We start from the raw sequence: 26,487 nt of genomic DNA on the forward strand, positions 1-26,487 counted from the left end.
CTACTATAGACACAGTAATTCAATATCCCAGTGCTCTGATAATGAAAACCCAAAGGACTCCCGGGTCTCAAACCACTCTTTGAATGTGAGATTCCAAGATGCTATGTAGTTGTAAAACTAAATATGCATCACTAGATATCGATTATTTTAAGGTTGGAATTATGCCTGTGAGAGTGGCAATTTTACCATATACACCACTGTCAGTTGTGTGTCACAGAGATATCTCTGCCATAAATCTCAAGAGTTAAAAAGTATAAAGGTTCACATACCCTGTGAAAGTATTAATCACACAAAGCACAGGATCCCAAACAGCCTTATGGGTTGGTAACAGAGGCTAGTAAACTTTGGTTTGGGTGCCACCTACTGGCAGGAAATGTATGTTAAAAGCCCACCTGGCTAAATGGTATGGTTAAGACTGTTATTTTTTCTCTCCCTGACCTGTGAAAATAACTTATCTTTCATATTCAGCTCACATAAAAAGGTGAATCCATTCCTATTTGGAATAATAAACTCATTGCACAAGGAAAATGAAACAAACCAATGAAAAAATGTTCTAGTCCAGGACTGGTGAGATGGTTCAATGTGCACAGAAATATGAGGACCTGTGTTCATATGCCAGCACCCATGAAAGATCCAGGCAGGGAACTGGAGAGATGGCTCAATGGACAAAGTGCTTGCCATCTGAGTATGAGGACCAGAATTCAGATCTCTGGTACCTACACACAAGACATGGCAAAGACTGTAATCCCAGCACTCAGGAGATAGATAGGGAATCCCCCAGGCAGACTAGCTAGTAGTTTAGGTTTGTTGTGCCTGGTTCAGCAAGAGTACCTGTCTCCAGTAAATAAAGCAGAGAACTTTCAATGGGAATGTCCAATGTCAACCTCTACTAGCCTTCATGCACCCGTGTACCCATGCATAACACATGCACTTCCCCATCAGAAAAAAAGCCAAGCAACACAAGCAAGACAGGTAGATCTAATTAGCGAGATCGTTTTAACAAATAAGGTGGAAAGCAACTGAAGTCATAGGCAAATGAAAACATGAATAAAAACTTTAAAAAATGCCATTGGCCTTAATTTTTTAAAAATTACCAGACATTTGAGAGACATTTTAATAAATTGTTTTCATTAAGCATTCTCATCTAAGTAGCTGCTAAAACCATGTTGAATGGCTAGTGATATACACATACTGACTCCGAAGCTGGCCTCCAACTGATTCTTCCTGCCTCTCTGCCTCTGAATACCAGGCTCACATTTAGTTTTCAGAGGTCCTTGTCTGAACATGGCTAGTGATTTGACAAAACGGGAAAAAAACATCTGAGATATCACTGAACAGACAACCAGTATTTTAAGAAAAGATATTTATTATTTACACCACTGAAATAGTCCTGTAAGAACAATGTACACCATGTTCATTTAAGAGGAGCAATTCCCTTCAAATACAAGAACTGTATAAAGCAATACTGTCAACACAAAACAGTGGTCACATTACATATCTGCAGGCTTAAGCATTGCAAGTAACAGGTATTTTAAATCTTATGGCTAGCTATGTTTGCTGCAATGGTGTTAGTAGTTAGCAATGACACACAGCTGGAGTAGGCAGAAATGCTATCCATGCTTTGGAGAGTAGAGTTGGTGAATGAGCCTTTTCACTACTGCATAAGCTGTGCTTCATTACTATGGTTTTAGGCAGAAGTGCTTCTACTTAGCCACCAAAAAGAAGCATACTCTTGTCCTGTAGTGTTATTCCAGTCTGCTTGCTGCCATGCCACCTAGGGCATAGCCTTCTCATGCAGATGTCCTCCATTCTTAAAGAACACTGACAACTCCGGCTTCGAGATCTTCCTGGTAGATTGCAGAAAAGAACTCTGTGACAAGAAGAAAACTCTAGGGAGTTTTCAGCACAATGAACTTGTTATTATTTCAAAGCTTATTTGGGCTTTTTGGTTTTGCTTTTGGTTTTAAGAGGGAAAGCACGAGCTACTTTCAAGATAGGTTTGGTCTCAGACTTAGGCAGCTGATTATACAAGGAGACAAAAGCATAAGACAAAACTTGTTTCAAAGTCACAGGATGACACTGGTGAATATATTTTTCTCCACCTTTGATTTTGTTTTGTTTTCCATTTTTCAGAGGGTTTGGAAAAACACCTCAATAATCAATGCCAGAGAACATTTTCTTCAAGAGTAAATTAACATGGAGGGAAGAGAACTTTTTGTTTAGCACTTTGTTATTATCTTCAAAAAAATACAAAATTAAATTTACAAAGCATTGGAAGACCACAGCTAGGCAGCCTGGCATCTGCTCCAGTGTCCAGCACAATCATGGTAATGCCTAGCAAAGAAACCAAGGTCCACAGATCTCAAGGATCTTCAACTGTGAGTGTAACTGGTAACTACTGTCCTTGCTTCTTTGATAGATACCTGCAAGAAATGGGATAAACACATCAAAGCTAGATCAGGCAAAGTCATGAAAACAATCTACCTCTCCAGCCAGAGGACTTATTTCAATAATGGGCCTTTAAAGATCAGTACGGTTAGTAGCTACTAAAAATTGCTGAGTGCTCTGTGCCAACTGTTGTTATAATCACATGTGTTGACATGTGCTTACATGTCATAGCAGCTGCAGATGTGGTTTCTGCTACAACTTCTTCCTATTTCTCAGGTTCAAAGGTGAAGCAATTTGCCAAGCCAGGCTGCTCAGATTCACAATTAGCCTCCAGAAGTTGCAAACATTAGTTACCACGTCATACTGCCTTTTCCAATGTTAAATAATATTGTGATTTCTAATTAGACTTCATCTAAAGATCTTATTTTTTCCTGCATAAAAATAGTGGAATAAAAGATACTAAAGGGAGCAGGATGTACATACAGATACACACACATAATATGTTTGTAAAATAGGACTGTACTCAAGAGTGTCAAGGAGAAAGCTCGAGATGTAGCTCAGAGATACAGTGGCTGCATAGCATCTGGCCCCTAGATTCAATGCCCAGCACTACAAAAAGAAAAGACTATAAAGTTGTTTTACCAAGTCATCAACCATTTGCTAGTATTATTTAATAGGATCCACTGCTAAATTAAAATTTCCAATCCTTTCTCACACTTAGAAACTACCATCATTAGCTATATGCCAAAGTAATATAAAAAGCCAAAAGTGGGATTTGAAAAAGGAAAGCACCCATCAGGGATTTTTGATGTTTACACCAGGACCAGATCTTTATAGGTCTGATTTCAAGGCAGCCTTACTTGTAGGACACATACCCCTCCCATCTCTCCAGGTTTCCTGGCTGTTCATCTTGATGTTGAATGCAATTGTATTGGACTTTTCCATGGCTGTGCTTAGAAAAAGAGACTAAAAGACTACAGCAATGCAGTAGTCTTTAGAAAAAAGTCATGTGAAACCATTTTGTTTTCTCTTTCTGCTACTATACACTGAAGTTCCTAGCAATGTTAAACAATGTCATGCTGACATAACTTACAGCATGGTTAATAGTGGTCAACTCCTTGTTAGTCCCATGTGGTTTGTATGCCCAGCTGCTGGAAAGCTGAGGCAGGAGGACCAAGCATTTGAAGTCAGCACAGGCTACACAGAGATTTTGCCTTAAAGAACCATGGTGGGAGGAGCAGGGAATTCAGAGGGTGGCCTGCTTACTATTACAAAGCCACTCAACAGCCTCTCAAGTTCCCACTACTGCAATATTAAAGACCTGAAGGAATGTGGGTTTATGAGTAAGTTAGGGGTTAGAAGAAATACTTTTGAGGAGAAGCCGGTAGGAAAAAAATATTTTTAGAAGTTTCCCACTTTATATAAAACGTTAAGGGGAGCCAGGCATTGATGGCACATGCCTTTAATCCCAGCACTTGGGAGGCAGAGGCAGGTGGATCTCTGTGAGTTCGAGACTAGCCTGGTCTACAAGAGCTAGTTCCAGGACAGCCTCCAAAAGCCACAAAGAAATCCTGTCTCGAAAAACCAGAAAAAAAAAAAAAAAAAAAAACCCAAAAAACAAACAAACAAACAAACAAACAAACAAAAAAAAACGTTAAGGAGCATGGCTGGGCAGTGGTGGTAAAGACTTTAATCTTAGCACTAAGCAGCAGAGGCAGGATCTCTGTGAGTTCGAGACCACCCTGGTCTACAAAGCAAGTTTCAGGACAGCCAGGGAAAAAGAGAAACCCTGTCGTGAATACAAAAATGAAACAAACAAAAAAATTAAGGGCACAGTGTGGCATTTTGCCAACATGTTTTCACTACTGGTGTAAAGAGACAAATGATGGTTAGCACTTACCTTTCCCAGTACTTATGATTCAGCTCCAGGAAGTCATCAAGCTTGGCTATCTCCTTGAGATACTGAGTGAGTTTCACGAGCTCTTTGTCTTTATCTCGATTCAGATGTGCTTTCATGAAAGGCCTTATCTGTCAAAAAACAAACAAACCTCACCTTGTGGCAGCAAAGTTAACAAAAACCTTGGACTCCTCTTATCATTTCAGTCAGGTACTGAGGCTAAAATACCAACACAAATGACTTTCATAACACCTAAGTTTAAGCTCTTCCACCTATTCTTCCTTTAGCCTACACCAGACACCACAGCCTCCTCCAGCACTGGAATCTGCATGGTCACTCCTATTTTGCAGTGTGCTCACATTTTATTTCCTCCTGGCATCTTAATGATTTCCATTAACTGATTTCATTTACACTGTCTACTCTACATGGAGTCAGCCCAAATATGAGCTTGACCTGAGCACAGTGGGGTTATCTCTACTTCAGCACTCCTCTATGAGCTGTTCACACTTGTTGCTTTGTTTGCTGTTTGCCTGTGTGTGCCATGTGCACATGCAGAAGGCAGGAAACACTTTCAGGAGCCAGTTCTTTCCCTCCACATGTGCACTGACATGGTGCAATCCCCATTATGTACTCCAGACAGTTGAGATTATCACACATTAATGCCAGTTTTCTGCCACATTTTGCCATAAACATTTCACTTTGTCATTTATGTATAAAGATCAGTTTCCATAAAAAGTCAGTGAAGTTCTCCCACATGGTAAGGTTGATATATTTTTTAATATTAATACTTCACTTAAAAAGCATTACTTCAAACTATAAAAGTCAGGACAACAGAAGTGAGACTGAATCTTGACTTACGCACTGAGAGAATGAATTATGAGTTATTTTTACAGTATGTTCAACCAATAATTTCTTTACACCTCTGAATTACTTCCCTAACAGCTTTGTCTTTTCTTAAGATCAACTCAGGTATGTTTATACAGCTCAAGATAGCCTTTAACATTTTAAAACTAATTAAAATTGTAAATGAAATACATGTTTAGGATTTGTTTCAGAATATTAAAAGACAGAAGTTGGGTGACAGAGTGAACACACTCACTTCTCTTCCAAGGCAACAGGCTAAATCTGTGCTAAAATCTGGCCTTGTATCACCATTCTGACATTTGCGCTACATTCACTACACACTAAAACCAACTCAACTCAAAACTTTATAAAGCTCCAAGGGCCTACTTTCTACAAGTTCCCATTCCTTGTCTTTATCAAGACCTAGCTGGCTGAGAAGTTCAAGACAGAGAAATAAACCTCTTAGCAACAGGATTTCCACTTCACCTGGAGAATCCTCACTTCTGTCACAGAACACCTCTGTGTTCATACTGCATAGATGTGCTAGCAGCCACAGGGACCAAAAGCATTCAAGCTTCACTGTTCTCTGCTGCCAGGATGAAATGCCTCTGTAGCTGCTACACAGATTTCACATGACTCATGCTAAGATTATCACTGACTCAGTAACTAAGTCACACAGACTCTGTCCAAATTCTGTCAAACACCCATTACATACACAATTTTGAGCAAGTCTTGACTTTTCATCCCAGGATTAAGAAAGCATAGATGACATATGTGGCTCCTTCTATCACATGTGCCTGATAACTCTAAGATCTGCACTTGAATTATAAGAATTGCAAAGCCCTTATTAGCTTCAGTTTAAAAGAAAAAACAAAAAAGAAATAAAGAAAAAGTACTACTACAGCCAGCTGGCCAGAACATCAGCAACTCTTAACAAAACACCAGATTTCTGTTACAATGCAGTGTTAGCAAGTTCAGGTTGCTACCAGAGCCAGCTAAAACTAAATAATCAAGTGGGCTGGCTAACTAAGGTGACAATGCAAAAAGCAACATTCATTTTCACTTGAACTTCCCCAAATACTTGAAACTCCTCTTGCTTGTGACCATAAAAATATAAGCACAGGGGGCTAGACAGATGGCTCAGTAAAGACCACTAGTCATTCTTGCAGAGAACCCATGTTTGGTTTCCAACACCCAAAAGGTTGCTCACAACCATCTGTAACTCCAGTTCAGTGATCTGACACTCTCTTCTGGAATCTGTGGGTACCAGATACACAAGTGACAAACATACATACATCTGGCAAACAGTCATACACACAAAATAAAAACAATTGATAAACTGAGTGTGGGGTGGCGTGTGTGTATGTATACATGTGTATTCAGTCATGCATCACTTAACATTTCCTTTCCTGATATACATGAAATGGATTTCACCATTGTTTGGATATTACAGAATATACTCTTTAACTTACTGTACACCTAAGCCCAACGGTAAAGTCTAGTGTTCCCAGGCCACAAAACCACAGCATGTTACTATACTAAATACCATAGACAATTATAATACTTGATTAAGTATCTATACAAAGACAGGGCACAATAAACATACTAGGCAATAGGAGATTTTCTGTACTGTTAACAGGGCCCATACTAACACTCACTGTTTATCCATCTTTAACTGAAAGATCATCTAAAACTTCATGACACTACACACTAGGTTACATAAGCCTAAGTAAGTAAAATTGTCTGTCTTACCTTCAGTCCATTCTGGGGATTCATTAGAAAATTTCTTCCTATGTCATCAAACATAATGGTGTTTTTTTTGCTGTAGAATTCAGAAAACTTTCCCCAAATGACACCAAGAGGCTTCACCTTAAAATAGAGGTTTATATTTAACTCAGTATGTATTAACAGCTCACCCCATCCTAAAAGCAGAGCAAGCTCCTTCCTGCCTGTAGGGCTGCACTACATGAGACTACAACATTCAATGGCTTGTGCACATCTAACTCACCTAACCCTATTGTAAAACTTTACACAATTTTCACAGGAAGATTCTAGGGCAAAAAAACATAGGTATTTCCTGGGCTAATAGAAAACCCAACTCTTTCAAAACCTTTCAAACTAAGGACATCTTAGTGAGGAAAACTACACTGGGCTCTTTCAATCAATAATTTAGTTAGCTTGTTGGAATGTATACATGGTTTTTTTGGTGTTCCTTTGTTTTTGCTATTTCAGAGCCCCACTTGGCAGCCCAGGCTGTCCTTGAACTCTTTCTTCCAGCCTCAGACTCTTGAGTATTGGAACAGAGGTAGATGTCACTGTGCCCTGCTGATTTTGTCTTTAAATCACTGCACTGGTGATACACAAAGTTCAAAGGCACCAGAATTAATTACTGGTTTTGTTTTGGAATTCCTAATCCAGGACTACAAAGGGACAGAATCCTCCATAGACCTATCTGCTGACACTCACATAGTCTATAAAAGCCTCACAAACCGCAGACTGACAACATTTTCCTGCTGAAGAGTCACGAGTAACCAGCTCTGCATGAGGCGGAGGAATGTCTTCCTAGAGCCTCAGTTCTCATCCTTCCTAATGCTGTGCCCTTTAATACAATATCTCATGCTGTGATGATATCCAACCATAAAATTATTTTCACTGCTACTTCACTACTGTAACTTTGCTACTGTTATGAATCATATAAATGTCTGTGTTCTCTGATGATCTTAGACAACCCCTGTGAAAGTGTCATTTAACCCCCCAAAAGGTTAAGACCCACAGGTTGAGAACCACTGTCCTATGAGGACGTGTTCACCAAGTACGAACATTTTATTTTGGAGAATAAAAATGAACAAATAAAACATTCAGAAAATGCCTTAAGTATGTCAATTTTTAAAAAAGTAGATTCTTCTTAGTGGCAGGATTTCCACTCAGAGATGTGAGAGAAATAGGCAGCAAGGAGAGAAACACTTAAGGAGTGCTTGGGTCCTCCTCAGCTTAACACGAAGACGTTTTCTTCCCAGGAATACTACTTTAACATTTTTTTCACTTAAATTATTTCTACCATTTGTTTATTCCTGAAACAAAACTGCCTAATTCTTTAACCAAGAATATAGGAACTAAGGGAGTAAGCCAGACTCTTGGGGTTTGCAGGGAACATCTCTCAGGAAGTTTGATAGGGATATTGTTCAGATACCAGGACATCTACATCCTATATCTTAAGTCTAGCACAACTTGCTCCCCCAAACACAGACTACTTCTTTAAAATTAGTATACTAATATTTCTGACCACAGAATAATCTGAAACACAGAAAAATCACAAAGGAACCTTTCAAATCATGTGTTAATATGGTAGGGAAAAATTAGACCAACTGATTTATTCACCTCCAGGCTTGGCTTTTGTTTTTGCTTTTAAAATAAAAAGCTGGGCTGGAGAGATGGCTCAGAGGTTAAGAGCGCTGACTGCTCTTCCAGAGGTCCTGAGTTCAATTCCCAGCAACCACATGGTGGCTCACAACCATCTGTTATGAGATCTGGTCCCTTCTTCTGGTGTGCAGATATACATGGAAGCAGAATGTTATATACATAATAAAATCTTTAAAAAAAAACAAAAGAAAGAAACCCTGTCTCAAATAAATTATTTAAAATGTGTGTGTGTGTGTGTGTGTGTGTGTGTATACACATATATATATATATATATCACTCTCAGAAAGTTCACTGCTAAGCTAAGGGGAATCCTAGAGTACACAAAAGCTAAGAACCATTCCCACCGGCCTATAATAGTCATTAAGACTGTCTTTACTTGAAAACCTTAACCATTCTGCTACATCAGAGGAGGAAGTAGATTACGTCACACGCACCAATCCCAGCTCTCCATCACTAACCACCAGCAGTTAGCTGTCCTTTGCTGTCTCACTGTTGCAGGCCTGCTGTGCTTAGCATTTCCTGAACTCCACAATACTTAGACTGTAGAAGGCAAGCTGTAGGTCATAATTATGCTTCTCTCCTGGTGTGTGCAGTAGTTCTTGCACTGAGCAAGTCCTCATATGCTTAGGCCACTGTTTGCACTTCACCACCAGCTCTATTCATTCTATTACATGTTTTCAAAAGGCACAGATGACATTTCCCTAAGATTCCCTTAGTAATCTTTATTATTAACTGTGCCTGCTGTAGGGCCTTATAGAAGCAGTTAATTGGGCAAACCATGTCAAAATTCCTCAGTTTTAAAGCCCGATCCTCTTCCCTCATGTCCTGTTACTATTTTCTAGGATATAACCTGGTCCATAATAACTGATGTATTATATAATACATCAGCTTCTTCTAGAGAAGGGTAAGTATACTTTGGTTTGCTTCCAGCATACTTCTTGGTAGTATTCAGTTTTTCTCTTCTACCTTGTCCAGCAGTACTTCAACACCATCATCACAGCTAGCCCTAACACAGTTCCTTGCTAGATAGCCTTTCAATAGCCTTGCTTACAGTATTATAATTCATTTAAAAAATTTTAAATTAATTCATTTAATTTTTTTGAGACAGGGTTCCATTACATAGCCCTCACTCCTCACTGACCTGAAACTATGTAGACCATGCTTGGACTTAAACTCAGGAAGATCAGCCTGCCCACCCCCCACCCCCCCCCCCCGAGTGTTGCAAATCTTTAAAATACAATGTCTTTGTCAAACTTCAACTGTCACTTTACTATCTGTTCAGATGAAATTCTAAATTCTTTTTTTCTTTTCTGTTAGCTTAAATATAAAATCTACACTCATCTTTAACAAAAGTAATTGGAGTTCTTACATCAATGAGCCCTCTCCTTGGAGTGTGCACGGTTATCATAGCAGCACTGTCCAGCATGAAGGTAATCTTATAATTGGCATTTGTGCTCACCCCCAGTTCCTGTAATACAAATGTTCATAAGGTTAAAATACAAGTGTGGAAAATCCCAGGCTTTCTGAACATTCTACCTGCAATTTCTCAAAATGCCAATGCAATTTCTGCAAATGCCATTTTTCTACAGCAACGGCAGCCACATTTTGTAACAACTGGAAAGCATTTGTTTTGCTGAACTGTGTCAGTGAGTAAATCCGAAGTGGCCATTTTAGAATGAATCACCGCATCAGTATAACACATTAGAGCAAAGGACAAAGCAGACAATATTGGAGTATAAGGAAGGTCAAAAGGGGCTGAGCTTTTCCTTGGAACCAGCTTAGGCACTCAGATCAACCCATCACTAAGCAGGCTTACACACACCTCTACTCCCACTACTGGCATTCTGTAGCTATTAAGACAGCCAGTAAAAATGAAATTGACTAGGTTCTAGAATCTTTGATCTGTCAATTGTGATTTCAAAACATTGTGAAATGCTTGTTTCTAACACTTACTTTCATTTTAGCTTCAATCCACTTCATATTTGTTGCAGCTAAAACATGAGGAATAATACAATACACATGAAAAGTTTGAGTTTCATTAAAAAAAAAAAAAACTTCTTCTGAATAAATAAGCTTTTTAAACAAGACTACAACTTTAAAAACATCATAAATAATGGTCCCTAATAAACTTACTTTAGTGTGTCCTCTAGAAAGAATAATACTTAAGCAACTTTTATGTGTATGACAGAGGTAACCATGATAAACTAAAGCCCAAACTACTTTTAAAACAGTCCTGTCACTGTTCTTTGTTCATTCTAAAGTTTGAGATGTGTGGATCTTCTCTGGCAGGGGATCCAGGCAATGCGCAAGCACATAAGGTGTCAGTATAAACATACTAATGGTTTGTGTCAAAAGTCTGTGTGGAAGATTAGCCAGGCTTTGTTAGGCTTAGCAAATGAAGCTCATTAAACCCAGCATCTTAAAAACAAACCTGAAACAAATGTATGAAGCCCCCTATGCTACATTACATGTCTGCAGCAACAGACATTAGCCGACACAACTACGGACACAAAAGTCATCCTCATCTTCACATGCTCTCCTGGTCTTGACTTACACTTCACGTGCAGAATTGGTCCGTAAAACTAGTTTAGAGTGTTGTATTTGCAATGAAAACAATCGTAAGAAAAAAGTTAACTTAGTACCTGCTCTGAACATGTAATTTCCAGATGAAAAACAAGGAGACACACAGAGTAAGACAATCATTCACTGTTAAGGCATCATTGTACGTTAGTGACAGTGTTAGTTACTATCCTGGTACATCTATTCTTACCTCAACCTAAATACAGGTCAAGTTACTACTTCTAGGAGAAGAAAGGAAGGTTCACAGAGATTAAATGCCCTGCCTGATTTCACAAAGGACACAATATCCTACTGTATTTAGCTCTAAAGGAAGTATCCCTTTTCAACCCACAACCATAAAATAATTTACCAACAATATTTTAAATATGTGACTATAAAGGTTTTCTAAATATTAAGTTCTAACTTAATAACATTCATAGGATTTCTTTTTTTCTCTGATGTCAGAGGTGCTCAACAACAACAACAACAACAAAAAATTGCTTCACTGAGCTCTCTTCTCCCAAGCTGAACAATGAAATTACCACATTTTCACCTTGTTTGTAATCTTAACAGTTGTGAACTCAGTATCAGTAAACAAGGGATATACTCTACAAAGTATACAAAGGAAAGCGTACAGACTGCACCCAACTATCTGGCTTCTCATCAAATACCTAACAATTTCATGGGGAACTTTTATACTTGATGGGATCTTATTCCACTCATGGGAACTCTGATTATGAAATTGCCAAGAAGTAATTAAAAATGTCTACAAGGGGATGTCAATCAATGCACTGCTTCATTTATCAAGAAATGGGAAGATAAATGTCAACTGAACTCAAAGTGTGACCTTAGTAATACATCAAGTTTCTATTCTGCAGCAAACTCATGATCCAACATGGGTCTACATATCCTTGAATGTCCACAGACCTCAACATCAGGAGCACTGCTTCTGTCATGTATTAATTTTTCCTTATGCAATTCACACTGTTCTTTATTTCTGTCCAGTTATATCACTAAGATTTTTTTTTTTTTTTGAAATGCCTATTTCCAAATATTTTGAAACTAGATTAAGGAAAAAAGGGAGAGGTATTAAGGATTAAGGGCTGGGAAAATAGCTCAGTGGCAGAGTGTGTCTCTAGACTACAAAAGATCCCTAGTTCAATTCCCAGCACTGCAAAAACAAATAAATAAGCACTTTTATTTTAACACCATGGCCTATTCTTGTCCTATATTCAACTATCTTCTTACTATTAAGAAAATATACATGTACTTCTTATAATGACATAAGAAAGTCAAGCATCATTTTAGAAATTTACTTAAAAAAAAAATTCACATTTAAACAAGTCTTTTTAAAGTATGCTTTGTAACGTAGAACAGTATAAGAAACATCCTTATTTCCATAGAAATCTAATAAAAAAATTAAGCTTACACCAAATAACAATGTCATAATCTTCATATGCAGATGTTAGAAATTCATGAAGATATGGTCTCATTAACTCTACCCCAGTCTCTGCACAAGACCTATGATCTAAAAGAAAATGGATCATAAAAATAATTATTAGTTTATTATCAGGGACAAGTGCTGGGTAAAATGAAGCTATTATAAAAAAGTAATCTATCATGGGATAGAATATACACAACTGTAAATAGCCTGAGACTAAGGACACTGAGGATGAGCCTATGTTTTACAAGCGCAGAACTTAATGTCCTTGAACGGCAGTTTCAGTGGATCAATTCTGTGAATCACACAAAGAGCATCACTGAAAATTCAGGCTTACAAGGACCACTGTACATTTTTTTTCTCATCTAGTTTGAATATGATTCACAACAACAAACAGTAAGTGAGGCCCCCATACTCACATATACCCATCATCTTAAGAAAATCAATTTCACTATTCAAGTACAATCAGTTGACTAATTCTTGAGCAAAGTGCACATTAAGTTAAAACACATCTAACATTTAGGGTTATAAGCAAGAAAACTTTACCAATCACAAAGTATTTATTGCCAATACTAGAAGATGTCTTTCTTTTTCAATTGACATGACTAATTTTAAATTTAAGAAAGGTACCTGAATATATTTAGATAGAAAACAAGGGTAAAATATAAAACACTATTTTTAAAATAGTCCTCATAAAAGTGTCAATCAGGGTTAAGTTGGTTAAATTATGGCACATCATCATCCTATGTCCCCACAAATAACCTATGTATATATATAAATATTTTTAGGTATATGGCTTAGTCAGGGTTTTGATTGTTGTGATAAACCACTATGACCAAAAAGCTCTTAAACAGCTCTCAGGAGAGAAATCAGAGCAGGAACTCAAGGTAGGAACTGAAGCAGAGCCATGGAAGAATACCACTTACTGTCTTGCTCCCCTGGCTTATTCAGCCTGCACCCAGGACCACCAGTTCAGGGAAGGCACCCATAGTAAACTGGGCCCTTCCACATGGATCATCCATCAGATAATGCACCACAGGGCTGCCTACAGGCCAACTGTATGGAGGCATTTTGTTTTAATTAATTAAGATTCCGTCTCCCTGGCTTAAATCAAGTTGACATTAAAAACTAGCCAGCACAATACATATTTAATTCAAAGCAAACAGCAACCAAAAAAAAAAAAAAAAAAAAAAAGGAGATACACATAAACAAACAAACAAAAATCAAAACATTAAAAGTGATCATCTTTGGTTCTTTTTTTTTTTTTTATTGGTTTTTCGAGGCAGGGTTTCTCTGTGGCTTTGGAGGCTGTCCTGGAACTAGCTCTTGTAGACCAGGCTGGTCTCGAACTCACAGAGATCTGCCTGCCTCTGCCTCCCGAGTGCTGGGACTAAAGGTGTGTGTCACCACTGACCGGCTCATATTTGGTTCTTAAAAGAATAGGTAATGCCTTCATTTGGTTATCTGTATTTCCCAGATTAATGATTTATTTTTTAACAATAAGGGAAGCTTTCAAATACTTCATGTGAACACGGAGTTGCTGGGGGGAAAAACTGACTCACCAAATAATGTATAATCAACATCCAGCACCAGAAGCTTTTTCCCTTCCCTGGGAGGGTTCAGCACTTCCACTTTGTACTCCTTGACTCTGCGAGAGATCTTCAGTAAGTTTTCTTCCCTAACAGGAAAGGTAAGATCAGATGAAAATCCTCTCTCTTCTCACATGACAATATCTTTGAAGGCCAAGAGCACTTACCTATTTTCTACTTCAACTATTTCATCTTCAATGTCAAAATCGTTGATGACATCATCATTGTCAGGGGGAGGACACAAGACATCTTCCTATTAAGAAAGGAAAGTGTGTTTCACTGTAACACATGTTGGCAATCTGAGCTTAAGCACACACCGTGGGAAAATTTCCACTGTTAATTACTTGCTCTGTATGTCCCCTGGGCAGATCTGACATGTTAAATTTTACCACATATGCTACATTATACTTACTATATACTAAAAAAGTCCCCACTACTTAGCTCTGCTGAGTTAATACCATATTCATCGTGCAGTTATTTTTCACTGATCATAAGATGGAAACTTTTACCACAATTAAAACTATGCTATAACAGTACAGTGTATATCATAACACCTTCAAAGGGACATATGGTAACAAAAGTAAACATTTACCAAGCTCTCCTCACGAGTTCCCATCATCATGATTTTAGTATTTGGTTTCAGTTTGAGAGCTCCAAGCTTAACATCATTTTCTGCAGGTTTGCCTACAATACAAGCAAATGACTGTTTTCTCACTAAAGTTCAAACGCTAGTTCCACTATTCCATTACATAAAAGCCAAACATGAACAAGTCCAGTAGATTTGGGTTTCTTTTGTTCCTTTCTTACAGGAAAAAAAAAAATGCTACTACTGAATATGTATCTAGCATAGTAAGTCACAAGTAATACAAGGGTTGTCAACCTGTGTCCCATCTGGCCTGGTAGTGGACTACCTAAGCAAAACCAACTCCTGTTTTATTGCTCAAGAAAAAGATGGCACTGCTCTATAAGTCTTGAAGCCCAAGACTACATTATAGATTCTCTATTACTCCAAATTCACCTGTCAATGACATAAAAGATACTAGGACAGTGTCAATAAACTAAGTATAATATCCACTTCTGACACAAGAGACAATTTGGGAAGAATACAAGGCCCAAGTAATAATGAAAGGTAAATCACAGATGCCAGAAATAAATGACTCTCACCTGGGATTTCTGTGTCAAAGCCTTACCAAGCAAATACTATCAGGGGACCCAAAGTCATTCAAACAGTAGTGTAACTGCTCATTATTCTTATATTTATCACTGAAACAAGTTTAAGAAACTCAAAAAAGTTTCTTTCATATTAAAAAAAAAAAACATAACAGCAAATATGAAAACCCATAACCACCAGTGTAGAAACCTCAAAGTGAGGAGATTACCTTTAACTTTGAGACCCAGTAATTTCTGGCGCTCTGGGAGCACTCCTGTAAGGGTCTTGAGGAACTGCTTGAGATCCAGCACAGTATCATCTTCTGAAAGCGTGGTCACTGAGTACTCCTGCCCACCCCATTTCACAATGATGGGGAGCGCCATTCTCCAAGCATATGAAGTCGTAGCTTTCTGTCAGAACAAAACACCTAAGAGACAGGCACATGCAAATGGAAGACATTAAAACTGATAGATCAAACACAATAAACTCTACTGTACAGGCTGATGATAGAGATGGGTGTGTCTCCTCAGAAAAGTACAATTTTCTTACTCGTTTTTGACTTAGAGTTAGTATTTCCTAACACTCTTTCAGATTCCTCCTGTTCAACTAGAGAACAATAAGCTGCCGACCCATCCTGCTTTCTTTGGTTGGGTTTATGCATGCTGGAGAGGCAAGCCCACACAACAGACATCCATGTTCACTAAATGTTAGAGAGGCATTCATTAGAAACACTGAACCCAGAGCAAACTACCTGGGCTCAGACCCTAGATTTCCCACTTACTAGTTGACTCCTGAAGTTATCTTTCTTAGCATACACCTTTCCTCATCTGTAGAACAGGGAAATACTATTTACATTTGCACACTAGGGTTCTTTTGACAATTAAATCAACTAACATTTCTAACTCACAGAGTACCTGGGAAGCACTATATAAGTCTTAATTAAATAAATTTAAATCCAAAAGTTTATTATGTTTCAGGCCATCCTAGACAATATACATTTATGTATTTTATATTTTACAAATTGACCAGATGTACAAAGATCACCTCATCTGATAAAGCTGTCTGATAAGAATATCCCCCCTTTCCCATTATGGAAATAGTTATACTCTACCCATGAGCACCTAACTGGTGTAGGTTTTCTGACTAAATCTCAACACATTGTTTAGCAAAACTGTTTAACTCAAAGTGGATCTACAAGAGTTAAAGAATAAATTTCAGTTTAAAAAAACAAGCAAACCTGTTCATATAGATCCAACCACAAAAATGTTACATGGCAGCTGTTATTCTCCTTAACAACTAAATGCAGCTTGCTTGTCCCATAAAGCTTTCAACATTTATAAACTCATTTCCTTGATAGGTCAAAGAACTGAGTTTCCTAATCTCAGACTATTGGCATTTTGCAAAGCTTTCATGCACACGATGAAGCATTTGATGGCACTACTCATGCAATCACTACAACCAACTGCTAGAGAAGGCAAATTTTAAGTGACAAATGGCAAAAACCTAACTTGGAAAGTCTGTTATCGTGCTCATAATAAAAGATTAACAAATCCCTATTCACATTGGCTTATGCGTTTCCCTTTAGAGTCACATTTACATTTACTCATGTTAATAATGTTCTACAGAAAATTTGCAGCAAGCCTACTAACTAGGGAAATAAATGCCACTTATGGCAGAATCTGCCCCCAAAAGTGCTATGACCTTGAATAAAAAGGCATGGGGGCCAAAGTGCAATAATTCACACGTTATTTTTCTGTAAGGCACAGAGTTAGGAAGACATCCAGCACTAATTTGTGCTGTGATGGGCAGAGTAGAGCTTGGAGACCCAAGAGAGTGTTCTCAACTAGTGGTTCCCAACCAAGAGCACTGACCTAACTGGAAAGGACTTCTTGGAAGCACATCAGAAGTTAAAGGAAAGGGACCAAATATTGTGCATTTTAACCAGTCTTATTCTACCACCTCTGAAGCATGCTGAAGTCTGAGCATGCCATTCCTCTAGGCTCTTCCATGTTACCAGCTTTAGAAAACACTGCCAATGGCACTCTATGTGATTAACAAAACAGCACTATTTCATAACGAACTTCTGCCACAAATGGTAACTACAAGTTGGTGAATGCCCTAAAAATCCGGGCATAGAAAACACAAAGATTATACAAACTTTTACCACTTAAGTTCCTACAACTTTTTTAAAAAAAATTCTGAATCTTATTTCATCACTACTGAGAATCATGCAGGGCGTAAACACATGAGCATTTTTATATTTTTTTCTTATACAATTCTAATAGTTTATTACATAAATCCCCGAAGGAGGATGGCAATCAAACTCAGAAGTACATTTTTGCGGGATATGTAAAGAATATACATTTAAATCGGAGTTCTGCCTAACATCCTGCATTGGCTTTGCCTAGTCAATTCTTATCTCTGGCCTTCAGCCTGCCAAACCCTAGGATGAGTCAATTCGAATTTACGTGTTTTAATAAACGATGACACCTGAAGACACTCTGTAAGCTGCAAGATGGATGAACCGTGAGAGAAGAGCATGCTAACCATCGTAACTATCTCAACTGATCTTCACAATCCTGAACTAACAACTGCCCTCACTATACAGACTAGAAACCTGCAAAATAAATCACAGCGACGCGCCCAACACCGCATAACTAAAAGCAGCTTAAAGGCGGCAATTTCAAAAGTAGCAGTGTGAACTTGTCATTAAGCCTGGCAAAAGTGAGCGTGTGGTGGTGGTCTCCGGGCCCGGGTACAGGCCAGCAGCAGCCGCGCGGAATGCAACTGGGACGGGCCCGGGAGAGCATCTGAAGGTAGGCAGAGACCCAGAAACAAGCTGCCCGGGATGCCTTCAACAACCACCTTGAGGAAAGGGCGAGGCAGACGCAGCAAGAGGGAGGAATGAGGCCTGAGGGACTCAGAACATTCTAGGGTGTGGGAAGCCTTGGGATCAGGTGAGAAGGCCGGATGCGAAGGCGGCGGCCACGACCCGCAGCGCGCCGGGACAGGGGCCTCTGGGCGCCGGGCGGGACAGTCGCGGTCCCAGCCCGCCCGGCCCGCAGCGAAACAAACCACAAAGCGCATGCAGTTCAGTGGCATCCCCCAGCCGCAGCGTCGCCTTCACAGGCAGGCGTGCCAGCGAATCCCGCGTCCTCTCACCTGGAGCGCGGCGGAACCAGCCACAGCAGACGCAAAAGCCGGCCGCAGCGGAACCTACGGAGACCGGAAGTAAGGGGAGGGGCCGGAACCGGCGAGCGGAAATGTGTGGTTGAAACCGGAAATGTGCTGTAGGGGGACAAAGCAGCATTTTGTTTGGTTTCTCTTCAAATGCTAAGCCCGGGGATCCCCGGCCAAGAATCTCCAAGGAGTGGCAAGAAAGCCGAAGTCTTTTCCAGACTGTGACCTCTGTAAAAGGGACCCCCGGTTCCTGGGTGGCCGCCGGTCATTCTGCGCATGCTCCGAGCCCGGGTGGGCGCTTCGGCCTTGTGACGTGTGTTTTCGCCAAAACCGATCTGTGTGCGTCGTGCGGCAATGTCATGTATCGAATGAAGACGAGCAGGTGACTTTTGAGAACTTAAAACAAGACCTTTCCATAGACCCAAGGAGCCAGTAATAATGTAATTTCGGGGCCTTCGGATTGTACCCATTCGAGAGGAAAACTGTGTCCGGAAAGAGAAAGGGCAGGCCAAAGTGACCCAGACACTCAAGGAACAAAAGTCTGTGTGACGCCTGAGATCCAGAATGGTGTATCGGTTCAGAACCCCACCCACTCATACTGCTAATTTTCTTTACAAGATAGAAATACATGTTACAGAGTTCCAAAACACCGAGAGACCAGATTCGACTTAAATCATAATTAGCCAAATTTTTATCTTTAAGCTGCCGCTGTCCTTAGTTTCCGTGAGCTAAAAGGAGAAGAGGGCTTTTAAAGCAGGTTACAATTACTTCATCCCTGTGTAATTTGCAGCTCTATGAGGAATTGCCTCACTGTCTGTGCATAACGATAAACAGTTTACAGAAACCAGAGCAAGCAGTTAATCATGTCATAGCAGTTTTACACTTCTGGGGAGGGGGCAAAGAGTCACAGTTGCAGGAGCTTGCCTTTTAGGAATTTAAAACGGGTACCTCCTTAAAATAACGTTTTCCTTAGCCTTCACATACAAAGTAGTCTATCTGAGCCCCTTCGGTTGTCTCATGCCTGTAATCCCAGCATTTGGGAGGCTTGGGCAGTAGGATAGTCTGTAAATGTGAAGCCATCCTGGACATAGAGAATTCTAGTTCCAGTCCTGGGGTACAAAATGAAAATGCCTCAGACAGAAAGAAGCCTCAACAGGGCAGAACCCTTCTGGTCCATGCAAGAAATTCCCAGTATCACTTGTTTACAAACAAGAACAACAAAAAGCCTTAAAAAACAAATTGAAGAATGTTAAATCATTAATCCTTAGATAGGTATATATGATACTTTATAAAACTGTGATTTTGAATTCAATCCCAGAGACCCACAAGGTAGAGCCAACTCTTGAAAGTTGTCCTTTGACTTCACGTGCTGTGACACACACAAAGACACAAGCACAAAAATTAATGTACTTTTAAAATTATAAAAACACAAAACTAAAATGTTTTTTAAACTGGTTTCTTTAAAAAAGGGAAGGGGAATGAAAAAAAATAATGTCCATATGTGTGTCTTTTTAATCAACAGATATATATATATATATATATATATATATATCTTGGGCTTGTTAGAAATAAAACAACTAAATTTTGTGTCTTAGCCATTCTTTAAAAGATTTTGTTTATGTGTATGAGTGTTTTGCCTTTGTGTATATATGTTCACCACATCCGTGCCTAGTAAGGAGAGGGTTTCACATCCCCTGGAACTGGAGTTAAGGATAGTTGTGACTCCCCACATGAATGCTGGGAACCAAAGCTGTGTTCTTTGCAAGAATTATGGCTCCAGTCCCATCTCAAGGGCTTTAACCCAACATCTCTTCCTTGCTGTGTGTGTGTGTACCTGCCTCCTTGCCTTTTATTTATTATTATTTTGCCTGCAATTGCCATGCTAAAAAATGACTAGGATCTTCCCTTCAGGACAGATTCCACAGGCTCTCAACTAAGCCTGGCAAATTACATCTTTTCTCTGTTCTGCTTGCTTTCCCAAAAACAACCACTTAAAACTTCCACTCCCCTCAGACTTCAAACCTTCAATTACTCCCTTGTTCTAGGTAGGTGGCATTGTTCCAGAAGTTTGGAGTTCCCCTTCAAGCCTTTTCAAATCTATAATCTAAGCCCTGTGCGCCCCCATCTTCACTTTTTTTATTTCTGAATGAATTGAGACAGTTCCCTTCTACCCGAAGCAGTTAACTTCAGTGGTTATGCCTGAAAATATCTTACATGCTTCATATAATATGTGTATGTATATACAGTTTGTATGTGATTTTTAAAAAAAACAAAAAACAAAGGTTTGTTTTGTTTTAGACAAGATCTCACTATGCATATCAGGCTAGCCTGGAACTTATGAACTCCTTACCCTCACCTCCTAAGTGCTGCAATTACAGGCATGTGCCATCATATTTGTGTACATTTTAAAAACAAACATAATAATAGATTCTCAAGAGTTGCAAAAAAAGGTCAAGTGCATTCCTTACTCTTTTGTCTTAGTAATTACATCTTCTCTCTCTACGTGTAGTTCATTGGTTGTGCATATAGTTTTCTATCCCTTTATCCTATGTAGGTATATAGTCACAACTTGAGTCAAGACCCAGAACTGTCCCATCATCATACATGTCACCTGTGCTAATCTGTTACTCTTGAAACCACCCCTATTCCTCTGAATCCCCAGCCAGATGTTCAGACAATGAAAGCATACAATATAAGCCCTCTAAAATTGTAGCAGGGTCCCAGACCTTAACACAATTGACACCATGATGGAAGTACTATTCAGGCCATAAGTCTAAGCATGTATAGACAGTACCACCTACCGAAACAAAAACAGAGACCTAATCTATCAGAGTCCATTGTTCTGGCAAAGTCTCTAAATGTACTAACTTTGCTTTTTGTCTTTCACAGTTCTGCTTCTGGATAACAGTTCTTGCTAACTAAAGTGTGTCAACACAGGATGTGGTTTTTTTATATATATACTTAAGTGCTCACCCTGAGAAAGGACTATAAACTTCAGTAGGTTCAGACTACTGGCTTCAAACCATGTTCCGGTAGTCTTCTCTGGTGGATAATACACACAAAATGGCCTTTTTATTCCATGTAAGGCCTTGGAACCAGTACTTTCTTTTATGACTGAGTGTAAATCCCTGGTATAGATTTATCACAATGTAACCATTCTTCATTGGAAATTTTGGTTATTTCCAGTTGTGTGGCTTTTCGAAATGAAGTAGAACAATTGGATGTGATTATTGTGTGTTAAAGCTCAATTGCTCACATTCTTTTTTGGCCTCTGTTGTTCCTGTTTTTTCTCTTATCTTTCTGTTGTTTATTTAAATATTGTTTGGAATTTCATTGTGATTTGTGCATGTAGCATTTGAGTCTTGGCATACATTTTCTAGTGTATGTTTTTTTTTGTTTGTTTGTTTTGGGTTTTTTGTTTTTGTTTGGTTGGCTGGTTTTTTGTTTTGTTTTCCAAGACAGGGTTTCTTTGCTGAGCCTTGGCTATCCTAGAATTAGCTCTGTAGACTAGGCTGGCTTTGAACTCACTGAGATCTGCCTGCCTCTGACTCCAAAGTTCTAGGATTAAAGGTGTGTGTCACCACCGCCAAGCTTGTGTACATTTTTGCAGCTGCTACTGTAATGTTTCCTGTACATGACACATCATAGTGACAAGATTACACTGATTCAAATGAAACCTGAGAACCTGAGTTCGCTTTAAGTTTTTTTTACTCTCCCCAGTTTATTTATTTATTATGTATATAGTGTTCTGCCTTCTTGTATGTCTGCAGGCCAGAAGAGGGCACCAGATCTCATTATACATGGTTTGTGAGTCACCATGTGGTTGCTAGGAATTGAACTCAGGACCTCTGGAAGAGCTGCCAGTGCTCTTAACCTCTGAGCCACCTCTCCAGCCCACTCCCCAGTTTATAGCCATTGTAACTGTCTCTTTTATGTGCATCAGTAACCATATGGAACAATGTTGTGATTTTTGCTTCTATCACCAAACAAAATTTAGAAATTTCCGCAGAAGTCATATTGTTTTTACTCGTGTTTTGCTCTTTTCATTGTTTTTCTTCCCTTCCAATGTTCAGGTTTCTCTTTGTCGCCTCTCTTTTTTTTTTTTTTAATCAACATGATTCTTTTATTGTATTATTATTTTATTCTTTGGGGATTTCACATCATGTACCCTAGTCCCACTCATTTCCCAGTCCTTCCATGTCTGCCCTCCACCTGTTGTTGTTCTGTAAAAGTTTAAAAAGTAGAAAAGAAACCGCGAGATGGAACCCGGCGCGATGGAACACGAACCGTGGAGTACATTAACCATAGAGTTTTATTGCCGGGCAGGAGAGTGAGAGCATAAGAGGGAGAGACGGATGGAGGGTAAGAGACAGGAATGTAAGAGAGAGAGAGGCTGTAAGAGAGCACGAGAGTGGGAGAAGAGAATTAGTGGTCGACCACCGGAAACAGAGAGAGAGAGAGAGAGAGAGAGAGAGAGAGAGAGAGAGAGAGAGAGAGGAGAGAGGAGAGATGAAGGGAGAGAGCTAGCAAAGAGAGAGAATGTGGAGGTACACACTTAAAAGGGTAAACTTGCACATGCATACTGAGTCCTTATGCAGCCCAGTAACATGTGACATAGCCATGACGTGGCCACGCAACACAGGGCCCTTTTGAGCTGCCTAAGTATCTGCCTGTATGCCTTATGTGTGTCCCACTCATTGTCAGGGGGCGGGGTCAGCATACCAGGTTCCAACAACACCCTTGTAGCCTCCCCAAAAAAAGAAAATTAAAAAATAATAATAATTTTAAAGAACATACTTCAGGCCCATCTTTTCTGCCTCTCTGTCACATATTCATTTGTTGTAGTGGCAAGCTGCAGTATGTCACACAGTATACCCTCTTGACCAAACAGCTGTACTCACAAATGTTCATTGCAATGAATGGTTGGTTTGATTCAAGGCCTCTGGCTTCTGGTATACCATCAATACTGGGCCCTCACCAAAACATCAAAATCCTTCTGTTGCCTGGGTCCTGGCAGCTATGGTTCCACAGGACCAGTCCCTTCACATGTGCCAGCAGGTCATAGATGGGATAGATGTTGGGGTGGGCTAACTCAAAACCTTGGGTATGGGCTTGGGTCTCTACCAGGACCACCCCCTCAAGTAAGGATCAGGGTCATCTTTCCTGTTGAGGTGAGTGGGGGACAGTTCTTCCAGTGCCATCAACAGTTGGGGCCAGCTCTCCTACACCCATGCCACTGGGGCCAGTTCTCCCAGGAGAGGGGTGGGCTGTTCTCCTGCTAAGGCAGCTGACAAGGGACAGGCCCAGGTCTCCAGTGTCCAGGAAACTGGGGCTAGCTCTTCAATGCCTCCCCCAGTGGTAAAAAGGGCCACAGACATTAATACAGACCCCAGTTGTGGTAGGACCACAGACCCAGTCATGGGCCTTGGCTGCAAATCAGGCCTGGACATCACCATGGCCCTGGGTAGCAGTACAGACCACTCAATCAGTATTGTCCCCATGGCAGCATGGCCCTTGGATGGTCCACCAACATGGCCTCAGGTGGCAGCCCAGATCCCAGGCATCCCCATGACTTTTGGTAGTAACACTGGTCATGGATACCATCACAGACTTTGGCTGCAGTGCCGTCCTGGACCCAGACATGGCAATTGGCTTCAGCTTGGGCCTGGATGTCACCATGACCTGGGATGTCAGCGCAGGCCACTCAAATTAGTATGACCCTGGAGGTAGCAAGGCCTCAGGTGGTGGCCCAGACCCCCATGCATCTGTATAGCCTTCTGTGGTAACACGGTCTCTGACATCAACACAGACCCCTGCTGCAGGAGGGCCAAAGACCCAGACATGGCCCTCAGTGGCAAAACAGGCTTGGACATCACATGGCCGCAGGTGCAGAGTAGGCCACCCATATTGGACTGTTCCTCACCAACATCATGGTTAGTTCCACTTCTCTCCACATTGCATGAACCACTCCAATTCTCTCCCATTTCTCCACCACATATATGTTCACTGTAGCGGTACCCATCTGCCAAAGCCTGTGGCTGTCTTCCACCTGCCTTCTGCCAGCCTGGGCCATGGGGGCACCAGACCTATCCTCTTTCTTGTTAGAGTACTTTGGAAGCCATTTGGTAATTCATCATGGCAGGGTAGGCATTACAATAGAAAATCGTGACAGGAGAAGCAAGGAGTAGGCTGATCACATTTTTCATTCAGACACAGGAAGCAGACAGAGAAAGGATAGAAAGTGGTTCAAAGCTAAAAACCCTCCAAGCCCTCCCCAAATGATGTACTTTCTCCATGAAGGATGCACTTCCTATACAGCCCAGCCCAGTGGGATCAAGTGTCCAAATATCCTATATCAAGTATCCTATATATAGGCTAGCCTTCCTCTGTTAATACATACATACACAGGAACAGGACTTCTATGATGACTGGAGTAGGACTGTGTGCCACAGTTCCAAGAACACTTTCATGTTGAATTGTTCCCTCAGAACTCTCTTAGACTCAGCATACATTCATGTATAATATTTATTCCAGTAAAAAGTTACAAATAGAATCAGTGAAAGTAAAATATTCATGAAATACAAGGTGACCAAGCCCAAGACTCTAAGTTAGTTGTTTTCCTCATCACTGTGACAAAGTACCAGACATAAACAAGCTAAGGGAGGAAGGATTTCTGTGGACCTACAGTTTCATAGGTTTCCACCTGTAGTCTTTAGCCCTGTTGACCTGGGGCCAATGGCAGGGCAAAGCACTGTGGCAGAGAGCATGTAGCAGAAGCTCCTCAGTGAAGAAGCAGATAGACCCGTACAAGTTAGCAGGTATAACCTCAAAAGGCATACATCTCCAGTGCTTTGCTCCAGCCAGGTTTCCTTCCACTTTTAAAAGTTTCCAGAACCCCCCAAAATAAAACTGCCACCTAGGGACTAGACACTTAGCAGAGAGTCTGTGGGGAGCATCTCCTGTTTAGGCCAAGACAATGCCAGTGGAGCCATCCAGGAAGTTCTTGTCTCCTAATTGCAACAGGTACAGGGTGTGTCTACGGGGAAGTTTGTTAGAGACTCCTGCCCAGAGGGCTTGGGGAAGAGTAGGTAATCCTGTGAAGTTTTTTTGTTTGTTTGTTTTTGCCAACTTGATGCAAGTTTGAGTTTTCTAAGAATAGGAACCTCAAATGAGAAAATGCCTCCTCCATCACACTGGCCTGTAAACAAGTTTGTAGGGCATTTTCTTGGTTGATAATTGATATGAGAGGGCCCAGTCCACTGTGTGCAGTGCCACCCCTGAACAGGTGGTTCTGGGGTATATAAAAAAGCAAACTGACCAGGTATTGGTGGCCCCTGCCTTTAATCCCAGTACTCAGGAGGCAGAGGCAGAGGCAGAGGCAGAGGATTTCTGTGAGTTCAAGACCAGCCTGGTCTATAAGAGCTAGTTCCAGGACAGCCTCCAAAGCCACAGAGAAACCCTGTCTCAAAAAACAAAAAAAAAAAAAAAAAAAGGAAGGAAGGAAGGAAGGAAGGAAGGAAGGAAGGAAGGAAGAAAGAAAGAAAGAAAGAAAGAAGAGAAAGAAAGAAAGAAAGAAAGAAAGAAAGAAAGAAAGAAAGAAAGAAAGAAAAGAAAACTGAACAAGCCACGGAGAGCAAGAGCAAGTTAGTAAGCATCATTCCTCGATGCTCTCTGCTTTGGTTCTTGCCTCAAGGGTCTTGCTTGAGTTTCCAGTCCTGTTTTCCCTGAATGATGCACTTCACATGGAAGTATAAAACAAACGACCCCTTCCTACCCAAGTTGCTTTTGGTTATGATGTTTATTGCAACTGAGACATAGGTGATACAAGTCCCACTGACTACCACATGTCCCTAGTCCAAAACTCTCAAAAGGAACATAGGTATGCAGTGTAAGTAGCATTGTTTGCCAAAACTGGCATGGTAAGAACGTCTTACCATTAAGGGAAAGTTCCATATCCACAAAGGAAATTTTCTGGTATCAAGAAAGGATCAACTTTGCAAACAAGATTTCAAAAATGAAA

The 26,487-nt window shown here is 40.2% G+C and overlaps 1 protein-coding gene across 4 annotated transcripts; it reads right to left on the bottom strand.

The window, feature by feature from the left end:
* Nucleotides 1-1,346: 1,346 nt before the first annotated feature.
* Nucleotides 1,347-18,595, bottom strand: Ublcp1 (ubiquitin like domain containing CTD phosphatase 1). 4 transcript variants are annotated; one of them, XM_027425261.2, is made up of 11 exons: nt 18,450-18,595; nt 15,517-15,714; nt 14,730-14,821; nt 14,305-14,390; nt 14,111-14,226; nt 12,537-12,635; nt 10,502-10,539; nt 9,918-10,016; nt 6,881-6,997; nt 4,289-4,416; nt 1,347-2,423 (listed from the first exon to the last, which is right to left on the bottom strand). In XM_027425261.2, exons 2-11 carry the CDS (start codon nt 15,668-15,670, stop codon nt 2,396-2,398), a joined length of 957 nt encoding a protein of 318 aa, XP_027281062.1. In that variant the 5' UTR covers nt 15,671-15,714; nt 18,450-18,595; the 3' UTR covers nt 1,347-2,395. The 4 variants fall into 4 exon arrangements, with proteins under 4 accessions (XP_027281062.1, XP_027281063.1, XP_027281064.1 ...); XM_027425262.2 differs by having other exon boundaries at nt 15,517-15,697; nt 18,450-18,589; XM_027425263.2 differs by lacking the exon at nt 14,730-14,821.
* Nucleotides 18,596-26,487: the final 7,892 nt, after the last annotated feature.

This window comes from Cricetulus griseus, chromosome 7, assembly GCF_003668045.3.
Source record: "Cricetulus griseus strain 17A/GY chromosome 7, alternate assembly CriGri-PICRH-1.0, whole genome shotgun sequence".
Taxonomy (NCBI): domain Eukaryota; kingdom Metazoa; phylum Chordata; class Mammalia; order Rodentia; family Cricetidae; genus Cricetulus; species Cricetulus griseus.